This window comes from Canis lupus, chromosome 35, assembly GCF_003254725.2.
Source record: "Canis lupus dingo isolate Sandy chromosome 35, ASM325472v2, whole genome shotgun sequence".
Classification (NCBI taxonomy): domain Eukaryota; kingdom Metazoa; phylum Chordata; class Mammalia; order Carnivora; family Canidae; genus Canis; species Canis lupus.
The window spans coordinates 2,586,726-2,604,900 of record NC_064277.1 but is presented as its reverse complement, the minus strand read 5'-3'; the positions used below and the strand labels follow the sequence as shown (position 1 = coordinate 2,604,900).

General features: G+C 42.3%; 1 protein-coding gene across 1 annotated transcript in view; it reads left to right on the top strand.

Annotated features, from left to right (window-relative positions):
• Positions 1 to 18,175, top strand: part of GMDS (GDP-mannose 4,6-dehydratase) — a 575,388-nt gene that overhangs the window by 119,400 nt on the left and 437,813 nt on the right. Inside the window, exons 2-4 of the mRNA XM_025446227.3 lie at positions 5,674 to 5,718; positions 13,864 to 13,951; positions 15,504 to 15,613. Of these exons, the coding sequence (XP_025302012.1) occupies positions 5,674 to 5,718; positions 13,864 to 13,951; positions 15,504 to 15,613 (243 nt within the window). The remainder of the gene's footprint in view (positions 1 to 5,673; positions 5,719 to 13,863; positions 13,952 to 15,503; positions 15,614 to 18,175) is intronic.

Below are 18,175 nucleotides of genomic sequence, written 5' to 3'. Positions count from 1 at the left end.
GTCTTAGGAGGATAAAAGCTTCAGCCTGAGTGAAGAGTGGGAGAGTAAGAGAGATAGAAATGTAGAGGTTCAAACCAAAGGACCTTACACACTTCAAAAAGGAAAGCAGATCAGTGGGATAGAGTATTCTTTTGGCCTCCTTGGTTCGTGTAGAGCTGAAAGGTTGGCCCAAGCTTGATGTGTCTATGTAGTATGTACCCCAGCAGACTAGTCGGCTGTTAATAAATGCCTTTGGATTTCCTTTTTGAGGCTTTTAAAACATTTCTGGGACTGTGTTGGAATATCTGTGTGTGTTTTGCCTTTCTAATTATGTAATTAAAATTGTCTTTCTATACCTTATTAATAACCGTTTCCTTTCTACCTCCTTATATTAGCCTCTTAATCCCATTTTCCCTTAAAGCATTTGCCTAATTACAGAAATTTATTTTACTGTGTTGAAATTAATGGTATTACAAATACTGGGTTGTTCAAATGTAGCTGGAATTCAAATTTTGCTGCTTGCATTCTTCCTTGCTCATTAAACTAGGACAGTACAATAATCATTTGCAATTTGAAAGAAACGTGTGTTTCAAACCAGCTAATTACACGAGTTCTGCCCCTGGGAAGCTGCTGGACTGTTTCACAGGATTTTTTGAGTCACTTATATTAGAGATAAAAATTAATGAATTTATTTATGTTCTAGACTACTTATAAGGACAAATTGGCAAAATACAGCCTCCTAGAAAAATGGACAAAAAATAGAAGAGGTAAATAATTCCGAGAAGAAACAGTATATATATCATCACAAACAAAAAAACTCCTCAGTTTTAATACTGACCAAAAAATGAAAGGAAAAAACATTATTTTTTAACCCATCAAATTGGAAAAAACTGTTTTTTAAAGTTAACCTTTTAGGTCATTTCTTCCCTCTGATATTTTTTCGTAAGTAAATCTTTTAAAAAAAAATTTGCGATGGACACAAGACTCAACGTTACAGTCCTATGGAGGATGACTGGAGGTATCTGGCTGCTTTTTAAAATGTTGCTTTTAACCTTCCAGCTCACAGTGGCTTCCTGGAAAGCCTTGTGTTTGGCAGCAGGGCTGCTGTCCCTTCTCGATGTATATGTATGAGGTGTATGTGCAACCGTTTCACACCTGCTTGAAGGGCTCTTTTCCCTGCCAGGTAGTCAGAGGGAAGGGGTGGAAACAGAAAGAATATCTTAGCTGCTGGGCACAATTAGTTCTTTATTATTCAGAGTTTGTTGATAACATTTCTGGATTACAGTGCTCTTCTCTACCAGGAAGTAAATCAAAGAGAGTGAAAGTCTCTTTTTCTGAGGCAGCAGCTTTTATGGGGAAACAATTGCTCACTTTAGAAGACTACAGGAATTGGGGCTTTTTTATATTTTAAATATTGATGATATCCTGGTTTCCTGTCTACCCGACAGTCAGCTAGTTTGCACTCCACTGATAATTAATTGCTGTATTCTTGTTCTTCACTTGGTAATGCATTAGTGTGTTTTACTTGGTTTTCAACTGTAGACATTAGTTCAGCCTCTTCAGTTTGGATTTTTTTGATAGCATTTTTTAGTGAAAAATTCTGAAATCTGGGAGCCTGAAGACTTTTTTTTAATGCAGATTCTGTTACTTCCTGTGTGACTGTACACTAAACATTTAACTGTTCTGAATCCCAATTTCCTGATCTGTAAAATGTGACAGTTGGATTAATTAATACCCTTGATGTTTTGAATTCTGTGAATTCGACAAAGGTTTTACGCAATGATTTGTGTTACATACATGAGCCAGGTGAGAATACTTTTCAAATATATTCTGCTTCTGCATTCTTCATACTCCATTGCCAATCTTTCCACTGGAAATTTTCTTTCTAATTCAGGACTGCATCTTCTGTTAGTCATTGAGGTGTTTGCATCTCTCTTGGGGGGGGGAGGGGGAGTACAGATTACTTTGATACTGTAATTGCTATTAGCTGAAAAGATGCTTATTTTAGAGTAATTAGAATTCATAGAGTCACAGAACATAAAGGGCAGTATAAATTGGTGCTTTCTCTCCTTACAAAAAGGATATTCTTTTTCCTGATGCTTGAGATGATCTAAACAAAGAAATTCATTTATTAGTGGCGTGATTTCTTTAGCCCAGTACTACTTATCTTATACTGGGTTCAAAGAAGCTGCCAAACGGTGCTTAGGCAGAAACACACAGTATGATTTAGTATGCAGTTCAGAGGAACCAACTTCTCAAATTGCATATAAGAAAGTGTCCTGATTTCATTTGTCCTTCTGGGCTATAAGGGCATCCATGTTTGAAGGAAGAAGAGAAATGCTAGTCTCCCCTGCAGGGTGGAGGCTGCCTGGCATATACGTGTTTGGATGTGGCCTTGGAGGATCATTCAGGGCTTGGTGTAGCCTTCTGGGGTCATCGGGAGAAGGGGTAAACTTTCTGTTCTTCCTTCAGCATTTTAGAAATGTATAGTTTTAGTGGTATAGTCAAGATATGATTGGATTAACTTTTGGAATTATTCTTTATTTTTTATATGAAGAATATTCTTTACACTTTTATATACATTTCTGAGTATTTCATGGAAGGCAAAAAAGCAGAGATACCCAGGTAGAGGGACTGTAGGCATCAGGTCCAGTCCATCTATCTAAATTTGGTACTTTTGGTCCTTGGGCAGTGGCCCCACCTTCGTGGCTCTGGAGCCCCAAATACACCCGCCCCCAATCCCACCGGTAGTGAGCTGCTTCCCGAGTGGTGCATAGGGCCCCACGAGACCTGAGAAATCTCAGATGCTGTCCACGGCCGCCACCTTCTGAGCTCCGGAGTGTTCTGAAATTACGTGATGTCAATCAAAACTAGAAGCACTAACGCTCCGTAATGAGTAAGTCAGTTGAGTTTAGGAATGGGTCTGTTATGGTCTTTTACTATCTTGTTGAGTTTCGGCCCGTTCTGGCAGGTCCCCGGTGGAGGAGGGGAGGGAGGCGCTGGTTTCGTAGGTCGAGAGAACGGGCGACGGGGATTCCGGCGCAGCTTCGCCCGCCTCGTGGCGTCCCGCGGGCAGACCCGCTGCCGTCGTTGCCTTGTTTACCTCCGACGCCAGGGGCTCCTCGTCTTCCAGGCCGGGAGCTTGCAGAAGTAAGCTCGGAAGCGTCACGGCCACGGCGATCACTTAAGTCTGTGCGGCTTTTAATACGAAATACGGAATGGACGTCCTTGTAACCAGGCGCAGAATCAGATTCAAAGTCACGATTGGGACATTCTCCCTTCGGCCGAAGAGTTCTCTGGAAGGAGGCGTGGGCCCAGGCGGGGACGGACCACGTTAGTGAGTCGGGAACGCGGCTCGCCTCGCGCCTTGCGCCCCGAGGAATTAAGTGCCACGACTTTGGAGGTCCGCCGTGGGCTGTCGCTTGCCGGGGCGTCGCGGCCTTGGTGTGACGGAAGCTCCCCGCGGCCCTGCGGTCCTGGGGCGCCCGGGCCGGCCGGGAGGGGGCGCCCAGCGGGGCCGCCGGCCAGGCCCAGCCCCAGCCCCAGCCCCAGCCCCAGCCCGCGCTGCTCCGGTTCCCGCTCGTCGTGCGGCTCGGCCCGGGCCCGCTCCCGCTCGCTTGGGAGAGCTGGCGAGGAGGGGAGGGCGAAGCGAGGGCGAAGCGAGGGCGAAGCGAGGGCGAAGCGAGTGCCCGCTGGTTCAGAGTGTTCCGGGGCGGCCGGGCAGTGTGTGTGCGGGGCGGGGCGGCGAGCGGCGCGCGGCCTCCGGCAGGGTTCAGGCCCGCTCAGGCCCGGCCCGCCTCGGCCCTCCGAGGACCAAGGGGGCCCGCCCCGCCCCGCCCGCGGCCTCTCGCCCTCGCCCCCGCGGCCTCAGCGCGCCCGAGCCGCGGGCACTGCCGCTGCGCCTGGGCTGGCACCCGGGGACACGCGGGCACACCCGGGCACACCCTGGGCCACGCGGGCCGCGCGCCCGCCTCAGGCCGGCCTCGCAGAACCTCGTGTTCCGGGCCCGCCCGCCGCGCCCTCCTCGCTGCGAGCCCGAGCCCGAGCCCGTGCCCCCCGCCCCCCGCCCCCTGCACACCGGCCCCCGCCGCCCTGCCCCCTGCGCCGCCGCCCGGGCCTGCACACCGGCCGAGTAAGGACGGCGCCGCCGCCTGTGCGCCGGGCGGCAGGGGGGAGCGTGCAGGCCTGTGTCCGTGTGTCCGTCCGCTCCGGGCCTACGAGCCGCGGTGCTGGCGTCCAGAAGCCGACGGGGCGGTCCTCGCGCTCGCCGCCTGCCCCGGCCCGGTGCGCGGTCGCCTGCGCGGACGTCGCGGACACTCCCTGGGCCGCCCCGAGCCCCGAGCCCCGAGCCCCGAGCCCCGAGCCCCGAGCCCCGGCCTGTCCCAGCGCCGACTGGGCCATGACCGACGAGCGAGGCCCCTTCGCCTCTCCTTCTCCTAGAGATCCGGTGGGAGCCGTCGAAGCGCAGCGGGACCTGTTGGGAGACGGAAGAGGACCCGCCCGTCCCGTTGCCCCGGGGTGCACGGAGCCCGGTCGGCGCGGGGCCTCCCGTCTTTATGCCGAACCGGGAGGGATGGCGGCCCTGCGCGGCCGGCGGCGGGGCGGGCGGTCCCGGGGTCGCTCGCGGGACGTCCGGGAACGTGCGGGAACGTGCGGGAACGTCCGCCCGAGCCAGGCCCACGGCCCTTCACAGCGCCTCGCGGACGGCGGCCTCTCCCCTTCGGCCCTCGACGGCTGCAGCGCACGACGCTCCTTCACCGTCGCCCTGAAGGCGGCACAGGGAAGGCCTTGGCTCGAGCAGCAGCCCCTTCACACAGACGCTTAACGAGCATCGTCAAAGGCCCGTGGAGAACCTGGGTTCACTCGGGCACCTTCCTCTCGATGTGCGGGTCCACCACGCGACTGACTACTCGCCCTTTCTATTTTGCAGAACGTCAACATCCTGCTTTTATCTAAAGTCTGTGAGTGCCTGTCTGCATACATATTCAGCGAAAATAATACAAATCTGGTCATATTGACAGCCCTCCACCCCCAAAACTCATTTTTTTTTTGTGACTTTCCAGAACGCTTGAGTGAGAAGCCCGCCCCCGCCAGTGCCAGAAGGGCTCCCCCCCCCCCTTCTGCCATCGCGTCTTTTTCCAGTAACGTTAGTGATGCTGTGGCGTCCTCTGTCTCCTCCCGCATCCTCCCTGCGTCCCCACAGCTCCCATCTCATTCCTTCCCCTGCGATTCCTTTTTCACAACCACCCAGAGTTAGTCCGGTGCCTGCTTTATGTGCCTGTAGTACCAAGGCCTCCTGCTCGGCTGCACAGAGTTTGCATATTTCACGCAGCCAGTAACTGGCGAAACCTCAACCTGCCTCGTCTGAAGTGTCACCTTCTCTCCGTTGCCCCACATGATCTCCCTGGACTTTGTTTCTTACTGGGTAAACAGGACAATGATGACGCCTTGCCCTGCCTCTGTGGTGCTCAAGTAAATAATGTTGATGATGAAAATGCTTAGTGAACCGTGGAAAGTGGAACTCTTGTGTTTTTACCATCATTATTGTCTGTATTATTTTTATTCCGGTTGCTCTGACCCTTAATTTAAGTTCACGTAGCCCCGTTAGTGTGCTCCTCAACGCCCTCAGCCTTCGCGGCCCTCTGCGCTAGCCGTGATGGGTCTGACAATTGTCAACTTTCCTTCTCTTCCCAGGATGGTTCATACTTGGCTGAGTTCCTGCTGGAGAAAGGCTACGAGGTGAGTGACTCAGTGAGCAAGCACAGGCTGGTGGAATCACTTGGACACAGTGGCCTCCTGCTTCCTCTGCCGCCGTCCTCCTGTGTGTGTTTTCCACTGAAACTCCGATAACAAATCAAAATCAGGGGAAGAATGTGCCGCTTGGCTTGTAACCATGCCAGCTCATTGTGCGATTTATCTGCTGGTGAGCACTGGTGGCTTCCCCCTGTTCCTTAGTGCTTAACTGCTTTGCACGCTTCCCACATTCTCAGATAAAGCAGAAACCTGGGTAAGCTAAAAGCTATAACATTATTAGGGTTAATTTATGATGTAATGTGTTACATAAAAAAGTCCCACTCACAGTGAAGTCACTTAATTCGGAAATTGCACAGAGCAATAAAAACTAAGCTGATCTTTGGCAAGCTTGAATGAAACATTTACACTCCGGTTTTTGCGTTCTAATAGGCAGCTATATATTTTATGGAAGCTGAAACTTCTGGGTTTGCTGCTGGCGTCATGGTCATTGTCGTCTTCTTTTTCTCCTCTTTTGTCCTCTCCTTTGACATTTTCTGCTTTCCTTAAAGGAAACGGGAGTTTTTATGTATTAAATTTGGTATAACTCCGTGAGCACGTCTTAAACTTTTTTGAGAACAGTTTTCAAATATATACGTCTGTATGGAAGTTCATGCTGTACAGAGAACAAAAACCCATACAGTGACCCATATGCTCTGGCCTGATTTGGGAGTGTTTACATTAATAGATTTGGATTCTCTGGATTATTCTGATTGCAGGTGTATGTTTAAAAAAATACACACTGTGGACAGATGGAAAAACAGCAGCAAGGATTTTGGCATCTAAACGCCAACAGGATTTGAAGAAAAGGAAACGAATTTTCTTGTGATAACTCATAATCTTTTCTGAGAACCTTGACTTTTAGACTTTAAGAAGTAATAGTAGATATGTTTAGCACCTTCTGTTCTCTAACCTAACCAGCTCGTTTTATATCTTGCAAAAGTATCAAAATATGACAAATATAATTAGGAAAGTATACATGTATCGCTATGTTCATCCACAAATATTCCTATAAAAGCGAGTGATATGTTCATATTCTGCAAAGCAGAAAATTTCAGAGTAGATCATACATAGTACAGAAGAATTGGTTTTAGGTAGAAACTGATAATTTATTCAGACTACACTAACTTAGTACTTTAATCAATCCAAAAGGGGAGGATTGGCAGAGGGACTTAACTTTGCTCCAGGTGTTGGCACTGGCTGAGAGGTGTTTGGTAGCTAGAGAGGAGTTAGTGATTTGACTGTGTATCAAGTGAACCAAGAGAAGGAACTTAGTAAGAGTTGTTGGGCTTCAGGATGTGCTACCCCAAAATGTGGTGAATATTTTAAGCTGAAGGGATTTGAGAAAATGGAGTTTGAGAAAACTGTAGAAGTTTCTCCTGTTAATCACTGTTGGTTTAATGTGGAGGTGGGAAAAAGTTTCCCTCAACTCTTGGGGTCCCTGACTGGGTCTTACAGTTAAACTGAAAAGCATACAAACTTATTTAATATCAGTTTTATGGGACTGGAAACCTTTATAGAGAAATGAAGATCCAGAGGAACCATTACGACTAAGTATTTTTATGTTAGGTTCGATGGAGAATGGATGGTTGTGGAGAAATATGACAGGTCAAAGAGTATGAGGTAAGTATAGTAAACAGGGGGAAACTTAACAAGATCTCTTTGTTTGGATTCTTCTTGGCCTCCCTCTGTCTTCAGAGATAAGGATGTTCCTTTTCTCCAGTTATAGGGGAGGACACCTCTCACTGGAGAGTTTCATAACTTTCAGGGGAGAAGAGAAAGGGAGAAGGGGAGGGATAGAGTGACCTTCCTGCTTTTACTATTTTCTCAGATTCCTTCAGCTTAAAATGTTCCATATGGCAAGGTGCAATATTTTGGGGTAGCATGTCCTGAGCCCCATCATGGTCACTACAGTTTTGAAGAAGTGAGGTGGTATGTCAGAAAGAGTGCTTAAACTGCGTGGATGTTGAAATTTACTTGCAAGGAGGACACAGGAGAGTAAGACATGAGATGAGGACGGTGGCAACAAGTAGTGCGTGCAGCTAGTCCAGAGGAAAATGGAGCAGGTATGGAGGCGTGAGGGGGAGTAGTCACTGTGAGAATGTGCTGGACTAGTGACGGGGCCTGGGATGAATCCGGTTATGGCAGAAGGTGAACAGCCTCAGCATGACAGGGCTGTTAGTGTTACTGGAAATGGCTGGAAGAAGACATGCACGGAGACATGCAAAGCTACACTTAGGTGGCTCGTGGCGGAACTAGCAGACTTCAGAAGATGGGCAGTAATGTTCCTACATGGATGACAGACTTAGAAATAAGTGGAGTGAGAACCTGGGACTGCCAGGTGAGCTACAAATGTTTTCATTCCAAGGCCTTCAAAATCATAAGGGCAGATTTGATTCTGATAAAGACAATAGAAGGCCCACTTGGCAAATCACAGTTAGTAGGAGAAATGAATCACTGAAACAATAACTTGCAAGAGAAGTTTAGGAGGGAGACCCATAAATTTATAGGAGGAGATAGTATAGACCGTATAGGTGGAAGGGTACAGAGCTGCAAGACATAATCAGAAATGATTCTTCCTCATAGCCCAGGGAAATATGAGTTTTGTAGGAATAGGGGAGTGAAAAGGTGTTTATCCATATTGTATTCAACTTTAATAGGCTGCTGTCCTCAATTGTAAGAGATGGATATAATTGGAGGATAAGCTGTTAAGGGAAATCTAATGGTGGTGTGGACTTCATCTTTTTGTGATTAAATTGAAGTAAATATGAGGATGATTTTTCCAAGAGGCTGCACTGGAAATTTTTCAGAATTATCAGCCAGCAGTCCCTGGTTGCTCATGAACAAAATAATAAGGGTTAGTAAACTGTATGCAGTAGGGTAAGAGGAGACACCTGTCTGTACCTGAATCCACAGGGTCAACATCAGCAATTTGGATGAGCACAGACTTCTAACTCAGCAGGCGTTCAACCTGCAGTGTGCATCAGAGCCACCCAGAGGCCTCATGAAGGAGGATGGCTGGTTCAGGAATCTGGGAACCAGCAAGCCCCCCATTGTTGCTAATGCTGCTCTCCTGGATCTTACGGTTTGAGAGCCAGGACAACTAAAGGTTCAAATAAGATCATTTAATCATAAGATGAAGATGGACAGAATTTTTTTTTAATTAATTAATTAATTTATTTATTTTTTATTTATTTATGATAGTCACATCAGAGAGAGAGAGAGAGAGAGAGAGAGAGAGGCAGAGACACAGACAGAGGGAGAAGCAGGCAGGCTCCATGCACCGGGAGCCCGACGTGGGATTCGATCCTGGGTCTCCAGGATCGCGCCCTGGGCCAAAGGCAGGCGCTAAACCGCTGCGCCACCCAGGGATCCCGACAGAATTTCTTAAAGTACCTTAATTTGTGGGGCTTTGCTTCTCTGAACTCTCATATCATTTTGAATTTAGTCTTTGAGAAATATACTTTGGGGTAGCAGAGTGCAAACCGGAAAAATAAACACTGGGAAGAAGAGCTACAGATTCTGTGAATAGGCTTGATAATGAGGCCGAGTCCTTCCCAGAACAGAAAGGGGTGAACTTTAATTGGCCAGCAATGGCAAAGTCAGCCTTTAATTATGAAGGTGGGGAGGCATGGACTCTGAGGAGAGGCATTACTCAACTGGAGGGAGGCAAGTTGAAGAGCAGAGATAGGTTGGTGGGGTAGTGACGGTGTGGCCTCATAGGCAAAGACAAACACTATCTGTAGAATTAGCATAGCACAGTTACATATATTCCTTTACTTTTTTCTTTAGTCAAAAAAGCAGAGTAAAAGTATAATAAGCTTGGCTAACTTTAAAGCAAAAATAGACATTTGCATGTGACTTGAAGAGGAATATCATGTATGAATAGACCGATTAGTAATGGTTCAGTACCTTGTGCGCCTCACTCCTTGGATTCCTGAGGCTGTGGGGCCCTGCCTTCTAGTGTGGCCTCTGGAATCCTGCATTTGGTCATGTTCTGAGTGAACGACTTAACATGAGACAGCAAAGGATTGCTTTATCACTGGCCCAGTGCTCACTGAGAAGAGACTCTATTTAAAGGTTTAACATTACAGTTTTTAATGTTGCTTATTTCTTGAATTTTGCTTAGCATTAAACACTAAGGAGAGCACAAAGAGAATGAATGTAACGCTTGTTTATTATTTATAGAATACAGGTGCCATCTCATAGAGAGGAAAACTAAGAATTAATCGGGTTTTATAAAAAATCTCCCTTTAAAACCTTGAATATTTAATTCTACTGGTGTTGAAGTACAAAGGATAATTTTCCCTTAAGCCCCGTCAACCAGCTTCAGAGCAAAGGAGGTGGAAGAGGCCACCTAGTTCACTGTGGCAAGGAGGCCCTTAGGCTCAGATGCTGGATAGCCTGTGTCCTAATTCCCCTTTGCCACTGGCTGGCTCTGTGGCCTTGGGCAAGTCACTGGGCCTCTCTGAGACTTAGTGTCTTAGGTAAATGGCTACAATAAATGCACTTGTTTCCTAAGGTTATCATGAAGATTAGGTAAGACAGTACATGGAAAACAGACCAGAGAAGCTCTGCAGGACCTGTGAGACTTTAGTTGATATAAGAGTGACGAGCCTAGGGATACAGATTTTATAGAGGGCTCCTTAGCCCAATTTATTAATTAGCGTTAGTGAAAGGCAGGCCTGTTACACATTTCCTAGGATCTGAGCCCTGTGCACGTTGGCACGAGGGGAAAATGATGCATCGTTGTTAGCAGATAAGGAAACAACACATACTTTTGTATCCATTTTGTACCCAAAACACAGAGAAACCGGAAAAACAAAAGACAAACACATTTTTTAAATGCAAAAGTATATCTGGGAATAAATGAAAAATTTATATTAAATAACATGGTAACAAATACAACAAAGCATATCAGAATTAAAAATAAGGAATAGGTTAATTGTGGGTTTTCCTTTTAAGAGAGGAATTATGACCAGGGAGTATGAGGAGAACAGAAAGGAAATTACACTTAAGGATTGTCCAGTTGTTATCTCTGGGAGATTATTTGCTGGAACATGGAGTTCCTATGAATCCATTCATGATCTATAAAATATTTTTTTCTGGGTTGTTGAATATTCTAGAAGGCTTAGTGAAAAAAGGCAAAAGTTTTTATGGATTTCATTTTGAAAACATACTGAGTGTTGGTAGGAGGGACCATGTCTACACTTGAACGAACACTTCCACTGGTTGTGTGATCTCAGGCAGTGTCCTCACCTGTAGAATGGGAGTAATATGAGGAAGACTGTTGTAAAGATCAGTGATTTAATGTCTATGAAGATCAGTATCTGGTGCATGGTCATTGCCCATGTACATGTTAGCTATTGATGCTATCTATATAATTTGTACTTTTCAAAAGCAAGTGGCATTAAACATCCCTGGGGGTTGGGGGGGGGGTCATCCTTGCCTCCAAAAGAAATCTAGCATCGAAAGAATTTGAAATCTAGTAATAATTTTTCTTTGTTGAAATAACAAACAAACATGTACTGATGGATTTCAAATCCAGTGGTAACAATTTTCTGTTTTTGAGATTGTAATAAATAAATAAATGAGCAAGCATTTCTGTTGTATTGCCAAATCTGACTCTAGGTTTTGAAGTCAAACTGTGTTTGTTCTGATACTGAGAGAACTTGAAATTCTCCTTTTCATTACTTAGTTAAATGGGACATGAAATTTGTCAAAGTACTCCTTTCTGTTTCAGACCTCAGTTTTTCAGAATTATATGTTTTGAACTGCTATAATATAATAGTGATTTTGATTAATTTTATATGGAGTCCTATTCAGCTCATTTATCTTTTCATTTTGGTTTCCTAACTTCTCTTCTCTTTTCCCCCCAAATCCTTATAAAAACAAACAATAACCTTATATACATCCCTTCTGTAAAGAGAAAGCTGCTAATCTCAAATTCTTAGCTAGATTATCCAGTTTGCACACATTTTGGCTTGTCTTAAAGTTTGTATTTCACCTGTCTCTGAAGGAGACAGACTCAGCTTTCATTAGTTCTTAGAATAATACTTGCTGTCATGGATTAAGCATTTGGCAGATCTTTCTTTCCCTGTATACACATACCAAAAGTTGGGAGTGAGGGGAAATTAAAACACATTTTTTTCATATTAAAAAAACCTAGTGCTTAATGCTTTGGTTATAAGTGTGACCCAAAAGTCCCATATTATTTATTTGCTGTGATTTTGTATAGTCTGATTTCATACTGACTCCATCAGTATCATTTAATATTTTTATCAGAGCCTTTTATGTCTCTGTATGCAAGGTGTATGTATATAGAGTTTCTCTTTGTTTCAGGATGTTGAAATATATAACTTACCCAGAATCCAGCAATCAAAAGAACAGATAGACTAAATCATATTATTATTATTGTTATTATTATTTTCATTGTCAAAATTAAATTATCTGTTTTTAGAGCATAGAAATTCGTTTATACTCAATGAGAGAAAGTTCTACTTATATCTGAGAAAGCTATATTTCAGAAATAACTTGGTGGTAAACACCAATTTTGCTGTATATAAGTGGATATGTGAACTTGGTTTTTATTACAAAATTGTTAAACAGAATTATTGTTTGTAGAGCAGTTCAACTTTACAATTAAGAACAACTTGAAAAATTAGAGACTGTGAAGTAGAATAAATTCTAAGCTGGATGTGTTATTTTCTCTACTTCTAAATTAAGAAGTGGATATGTACAACCCAAATCTCAATTTAACGTTTCCTAGATTTTACAGTTTGCCTCCTGAAATGTCAATAAAATTTGTGATGTTCCTTTCTTAAAAATATTTTTATTTTTACCAAATTTTCTTGGGCTTAGTTCTTTTGGAAAATAGTGTGGATGAGTGCTTTTCTCTTTGGCTAAAGCAGCTAACCAACAGAATTATTAATTGTGGGTGTGTTGTATCCTTTGCAGAAGTTAATTTCTCATGTATGCCGTATAAAATGACGATGACATGTCTTTCTATTTGAAAGAAAGTCTTATGTGCTTATAATTCTTCACCTCCCCCGCCCCCCGGCATTTGGAATATTTGAGTCATGCCAAGGATTAATTTTGGTTTGAAACAGACAGAAAACGATTGAGTTAAAATATAGAAGTGTATTCAGCTGCAAATGAAACTACCCAACATTCGAAGGAACACTTCTAAAATAAGTGAAGGATTAAAACTGCCACCAGTAGAACTGGAACTTGGGCAGCTGGTGACATAAGCTTGTATTAGCATTGGCAACACAAAGGGAGCAATCTTGACATAAGAAGGAAGTGAGACCAGGTCTTGAACAATTTCTTTATGTATCAGACACAAATAGTCTTTTCTTCGGTATCAGGCAGGTATGCATTCTTGTTCCAAGGACTTTTTTTTTCCCCTCACGCTTAACATGGTTAAGTCAAAGATAAAAATTTTTAAAAATAAAAAAAATTAAAAATCATTTCTTCATATCTTAAATTTAGTAGACTATCTGTCTTGTCCCTAATCTATGCTATTTCTTTTTCACAAAGCTGGATAATAGCAGCTGCTGTTTATTTTTGTGGATGCAGATATATGTATACATATGTAATAGGTGCCCCGATGTAAAGCTCCGAGGACACTGGAAGGATGTGGTGGCAGGAGCCTCTCGGCCTCATGCTTTGTGTTACAGAGGCTGCAAGGCCGTTTAACCGATATGGCCTCGCATGGTCTGTCTTCGGTTTCAAACTGAAGAGATATTTTGTCAGCAACAGGGCTCTAAGTGTGTGTGTGTTTGGAAAAGGAGACATCTGAGTATCTGTAACTAAGCATTTGCTGTGAAGTCACATAATTATCTAATTACTTTTGTTGAGATTGGCAGTGAAAACACCACAGAGAGATGAAAGTACAATGCTGGTGGCTGGTGGGCAGTGGTTGGGGAGGAAGTAAGCAGTGGAACTATTTTTAATAATTTAAGGATAATGTTCATAAGTTTCTAAGTTATAGTTATTTTTTCATAAGGTAAGCATTTACAAAAGAACCGCCAAGTTATCTATCCTCATTGCACATTTATAATTTCTTATCTTTCTACACTATAAAAATTGCAGGTCCATGGAATTGTGCGGCGATCCAGTTCATTCAATACGGGTCGAATTGAACATCTGTATAAGAACCCCCAGGCTCATATCGAAGGAAGTAAGTCATTTTCTTTTCTAAAATTTCTTCCTGTAGCTTCCTATATTATGATGTTATTTTCAAATGTCATTTTTCTCAAAGCCCATCAATTATTTACCTGTGAATTGCCTGCGTTGAATGCTATCTGCATGCTTTGAAAGCCCTTCCATTGCTTGCTGCCCCTGGGCCACAGTGTCATCTTGGTTAGGCTGTTACAGGATATTGGTCAGGTGATGCTGCTCAGGAGCCCAAGAGTAGACATGCCTTTGATCAGCCTTCTCCAGGTGTCCTTATCCCCTCAAGTAAGATCAGGTCCATATTCACAGAATGCCCCTTTGCTTTTTATGTTTGTTCTACTGTAATCAAGCTAAGTGATCTTTGTACATTTATTTAATTTTTAAAATAATTTGTGAGGACAAGTCCAAAAACAGGTGGCAATCAAAACTATATTTAACTGCTCTCCAGATTACTGTCAGTATTTGCAGTCACGTGTTATTTTGTTACTAAGATTGCTTGCATGTGGCCATATAGTCTAAGCAGCAGGGCCACAGTATTTCCTCATTTACTCTTCATAGCAGCTCTGAAGCTTATGAGTGAGACCATTTTACAGATGAGGAAATGGAGGCAGAAAGAGCTGATAACTTTATTGAGGTCACACACCATGGAAAAGACAGAGCTAGGACCAGGACACTGGGTTTTTATCTCCAAGTTCAGCCTGCTTTTCCTTGTCCAGTTTTTCCAACTAGCAGGGATGATTCAGTTAGCCTGTAAAGCTTAAGTCATTTTATATTCATTTCAGAGCACTGAATGCTTAGAGATTTGGGTTTACTTGTACAGGTATTATAGGCATCAGGAAGATGACCTAGTTGTTCTCACTAAAGGGTTTTCACCTTAATATTTAGGTTATTCAGTATATCTTCCTTGAAAATTATTATCATTTTTGTGCAGAGTGCAGAATGATAGTGCCATTGACTCTAGACATAGATGAATATTATGTAAAAATAATGAAAAAAATTAAGCTAGCAAATCGCCCATCTACACAGTGTCAAACTCAGTAAAATCAGCATAAGGATCTGCTGAGATTTAGGGTTAGAAGAGGCTACTTGTCCTTTAATCAGTTACGTGACTACATCAGGCATTTTGTGGATGGTTTAAAGATGGATGTTTATGAAGTACTTAAAACTCACTAGTTAAAAGTATCTGATTCACTATTACCAGTGTATTACAGAGTTCTTTAGAGAATATATGCATTTTTGTGAGATTTTTGTCTGAATCTCACTCTTATGTAACACATCTTACAACTACCTGGGAACTATAAGACACATTAATTGTATAACATCTGTCTTGATATGATTTTTTTTAAAAAAGTTTGTTTGAATTTTTACAAATCCTTTTTAGACATAGGAAACAAGTGGGAGTATCTTTCTACTATTTAGGTTCTTTAAAGATTACACTCTGCTGCTCTGAAACCAGTCTGGTTTTCATACTTTCAGAATATACCTTTCAATTTTGATACTGTAAAAAATGGGCTTATGTTTTCTTCTATCTAATAGTATGCTTTTGAATTCTAAAGACATGAAGTTGCACTATGGGGATCTCACTGACAGTACCTGTCTTGTGAAGATCATTAATGAAGTAAAGCCTACGGAGATCTACAATCTTGGAGCCCAGAGCCACGTTAAAGTAAGTAAGATATTTTTACGGTCAGATTTCTTTGGCTGTATTCCTGAGTTGTTTCTGTATTTCAGTTTTTTCCGTTCCTTCTTTTGTTTGTTTGTTTGTTTGTTTGTTGCTTCTTAATGCAGGCAATACTCCTAGTCTTCAGGTTTAATTAATGAATCTAATAGAAATACTAATACTTTTAAAAAGTGTATTCTCTATTATTGAGCAATATGAGATGTTACTGCTAACATTAAAATAGCTGTACTCTTTTATTTTGGGTTGATCTTGTACTCTATTTTCTGCCATTTCAAATCACATTGTGAATGAAGTGTTTTGTTTAAATGTTGGAAAATGTAACACAATAGGACTTCTATTTTAATACTAATTTTTGGTAGTGGTTATATTATTGGCTGAGAAAAAAATATTTTTTGAGTTCAATAATATGTTAAAATTAATTGAATTAACTTTTTATGGTAAATAGTAAAACTCATGGGAAGAAAAACTCTTTTTCACCTTTTGTCTCTCCAGTATGATACAGCTAATGTTGATTTCTTTCCCTTAATTCTGATTCTCCGGTAGTCTACCTATCTCGCTTTAGTTTTTCTTTCTGGAACAAATCACAGTAAACCTGAGAAGCCCATCCCTGGGGCTCTAGCAATCTGCTTAATTCAAATTTTTGTTGCTCTATCCTAGTGTTCACTTGAGTGAGTGAAATCCAAAGCGAGCAATGACATGAGTTCTATTTAGATACTTATTCAATCAGGATAGTGGAGCTTAGAAATAAAAGCAAATAGCTCTAAGTTAAAAGAGCCCCCACCCCCCAAAAAAAGTCCAACGAATCTATCAGTATTTTTTACTGTTTAATGAATGAATTTAGCAGTGTTATTTCAGAAATAATTAAGGTGATTTGTATTCCTTCATATCCCCAACTTTAGAATGAATGGAAGCTATATGCCAGTTTTATATCTCTGGTAGTTTAAGGAAGAAACTATAAATAAAATGAAACCACATGTGTAGAACATAGAGAATCATAGTGGTAAACCCAGTCTTAAAATTGATATCAAATTTAAAAAGTGTATATATCCTCATAATTTACATTTTTCTCTAAAATGTTAACCTTGAGGGATAGCTACATGGCAATAAAGATAGTTCTTATCTGTGCTAAGACAAAATTTTTTTCCACTTTCTTAACCTCTGATGATTCTGTTCAGTATCCAGTGTTAACCTTTGGACTGTGAAAGCTATCAAAGTCTTTCATTTAGAGCAGAACTGTTTTTCTAGATGATTCTGAATGTATTTTCTCATTTTGAAAAGGTATCTTATGCATAGTATGCCTTGAGAGATTCCACCTCCCTTTTCTGTAGAGGAATAGTCACTCTCTTCGTCACTCCAGGTATAAAGACTATTCATTCCTGACTGGAGCAATCAGTCCATCTCCCACATTATAATTTCTCTAGTTGCCTCTTGGCCTTCTTGACCACATGAGAGTATCTTCCAGGCAAAATCTGAGTATTTTGTAGTGGATGTGCTGTTATTCCATTTCCCTTACATTAAAAACTTTCCCTTGTGATTGTGGATAGTTTATCACCCCTGGAGCTATAAACTGGCATGGTAGGAAGATGCACGAAATTTTATGAAGATTTATTTATAGAAGGTCTTCCCATCATTTTAGTGTTAAATAAGTAAGTCTTCTCCTTTTTCCAAAAAGTTTTTGTAGTTCAGAAAGTCCTTTCTTCTTGAAATGAGCCTAATACTATGTGGTTATCTTTCTAGAGTGGTTGCACTGTAAGTATAGAAAGCTTAGGAAATGGAGTCATTTTATTCTAAGTTGCTATGTCTGTGAAGTTTGTCTGTTTTTATTGTGTTTTGCCTGCCTCTCCTGAAGGCCATTTAATTAGAAGAAATGGTGCTTAATTGAATATGAATTCTGGCTTGTAAGGTCATAGCCCTTCAACAAATATTTCCACGTGTGGTGGCAGGGAGGATACAAAGATTATATAAAACCCACGTCTGTTGTGGAAGTTTTAAATGTATGTGGGAGTGATTTGTGGCAAGTGATGGAGGCTGGCGCTAATATCTTTGAGTTTTTAGAGTAGGGTGAGAGGACTTCAGTCTGAGGGGATTATGATGGTATCAAGGAGTAGGTTTCTAGAAGTTTGCAGACACAGTTAAGTGGGAACTAGTAGTTGGAATGGAGGTAGTAAGGCCAAGAGTTAAAAGTGAGAAAACTTGGGATATGTTTTAACATGATGAGCATTCTAGATTAGCTGAGCAAAAAATTTAATGAAGAGAAATGTGATGTAAGGCTCTGTAGCCCAAAGTTGGGCTATCTTTGTGCAACCTCTGCATATTTTTGAACATAGGAAAACAGATTTGGAGATGAGTTTTACAGGTAAGTCTAGCAATAGGACTCCGAAGAGATATAGGAAGCTGTTTGAAGATGGTGGGAATGAGGTTGGTGACATAGGATGCCTGGTAGGGCTGACACCTCTGTGCTGATAAGATATGGGAGCCAGGGAAGCAGGAAAGCAATGCTCCAGTGCCCAGGGGACCTGATGACTAATGGTACCAATACTGGAAGCA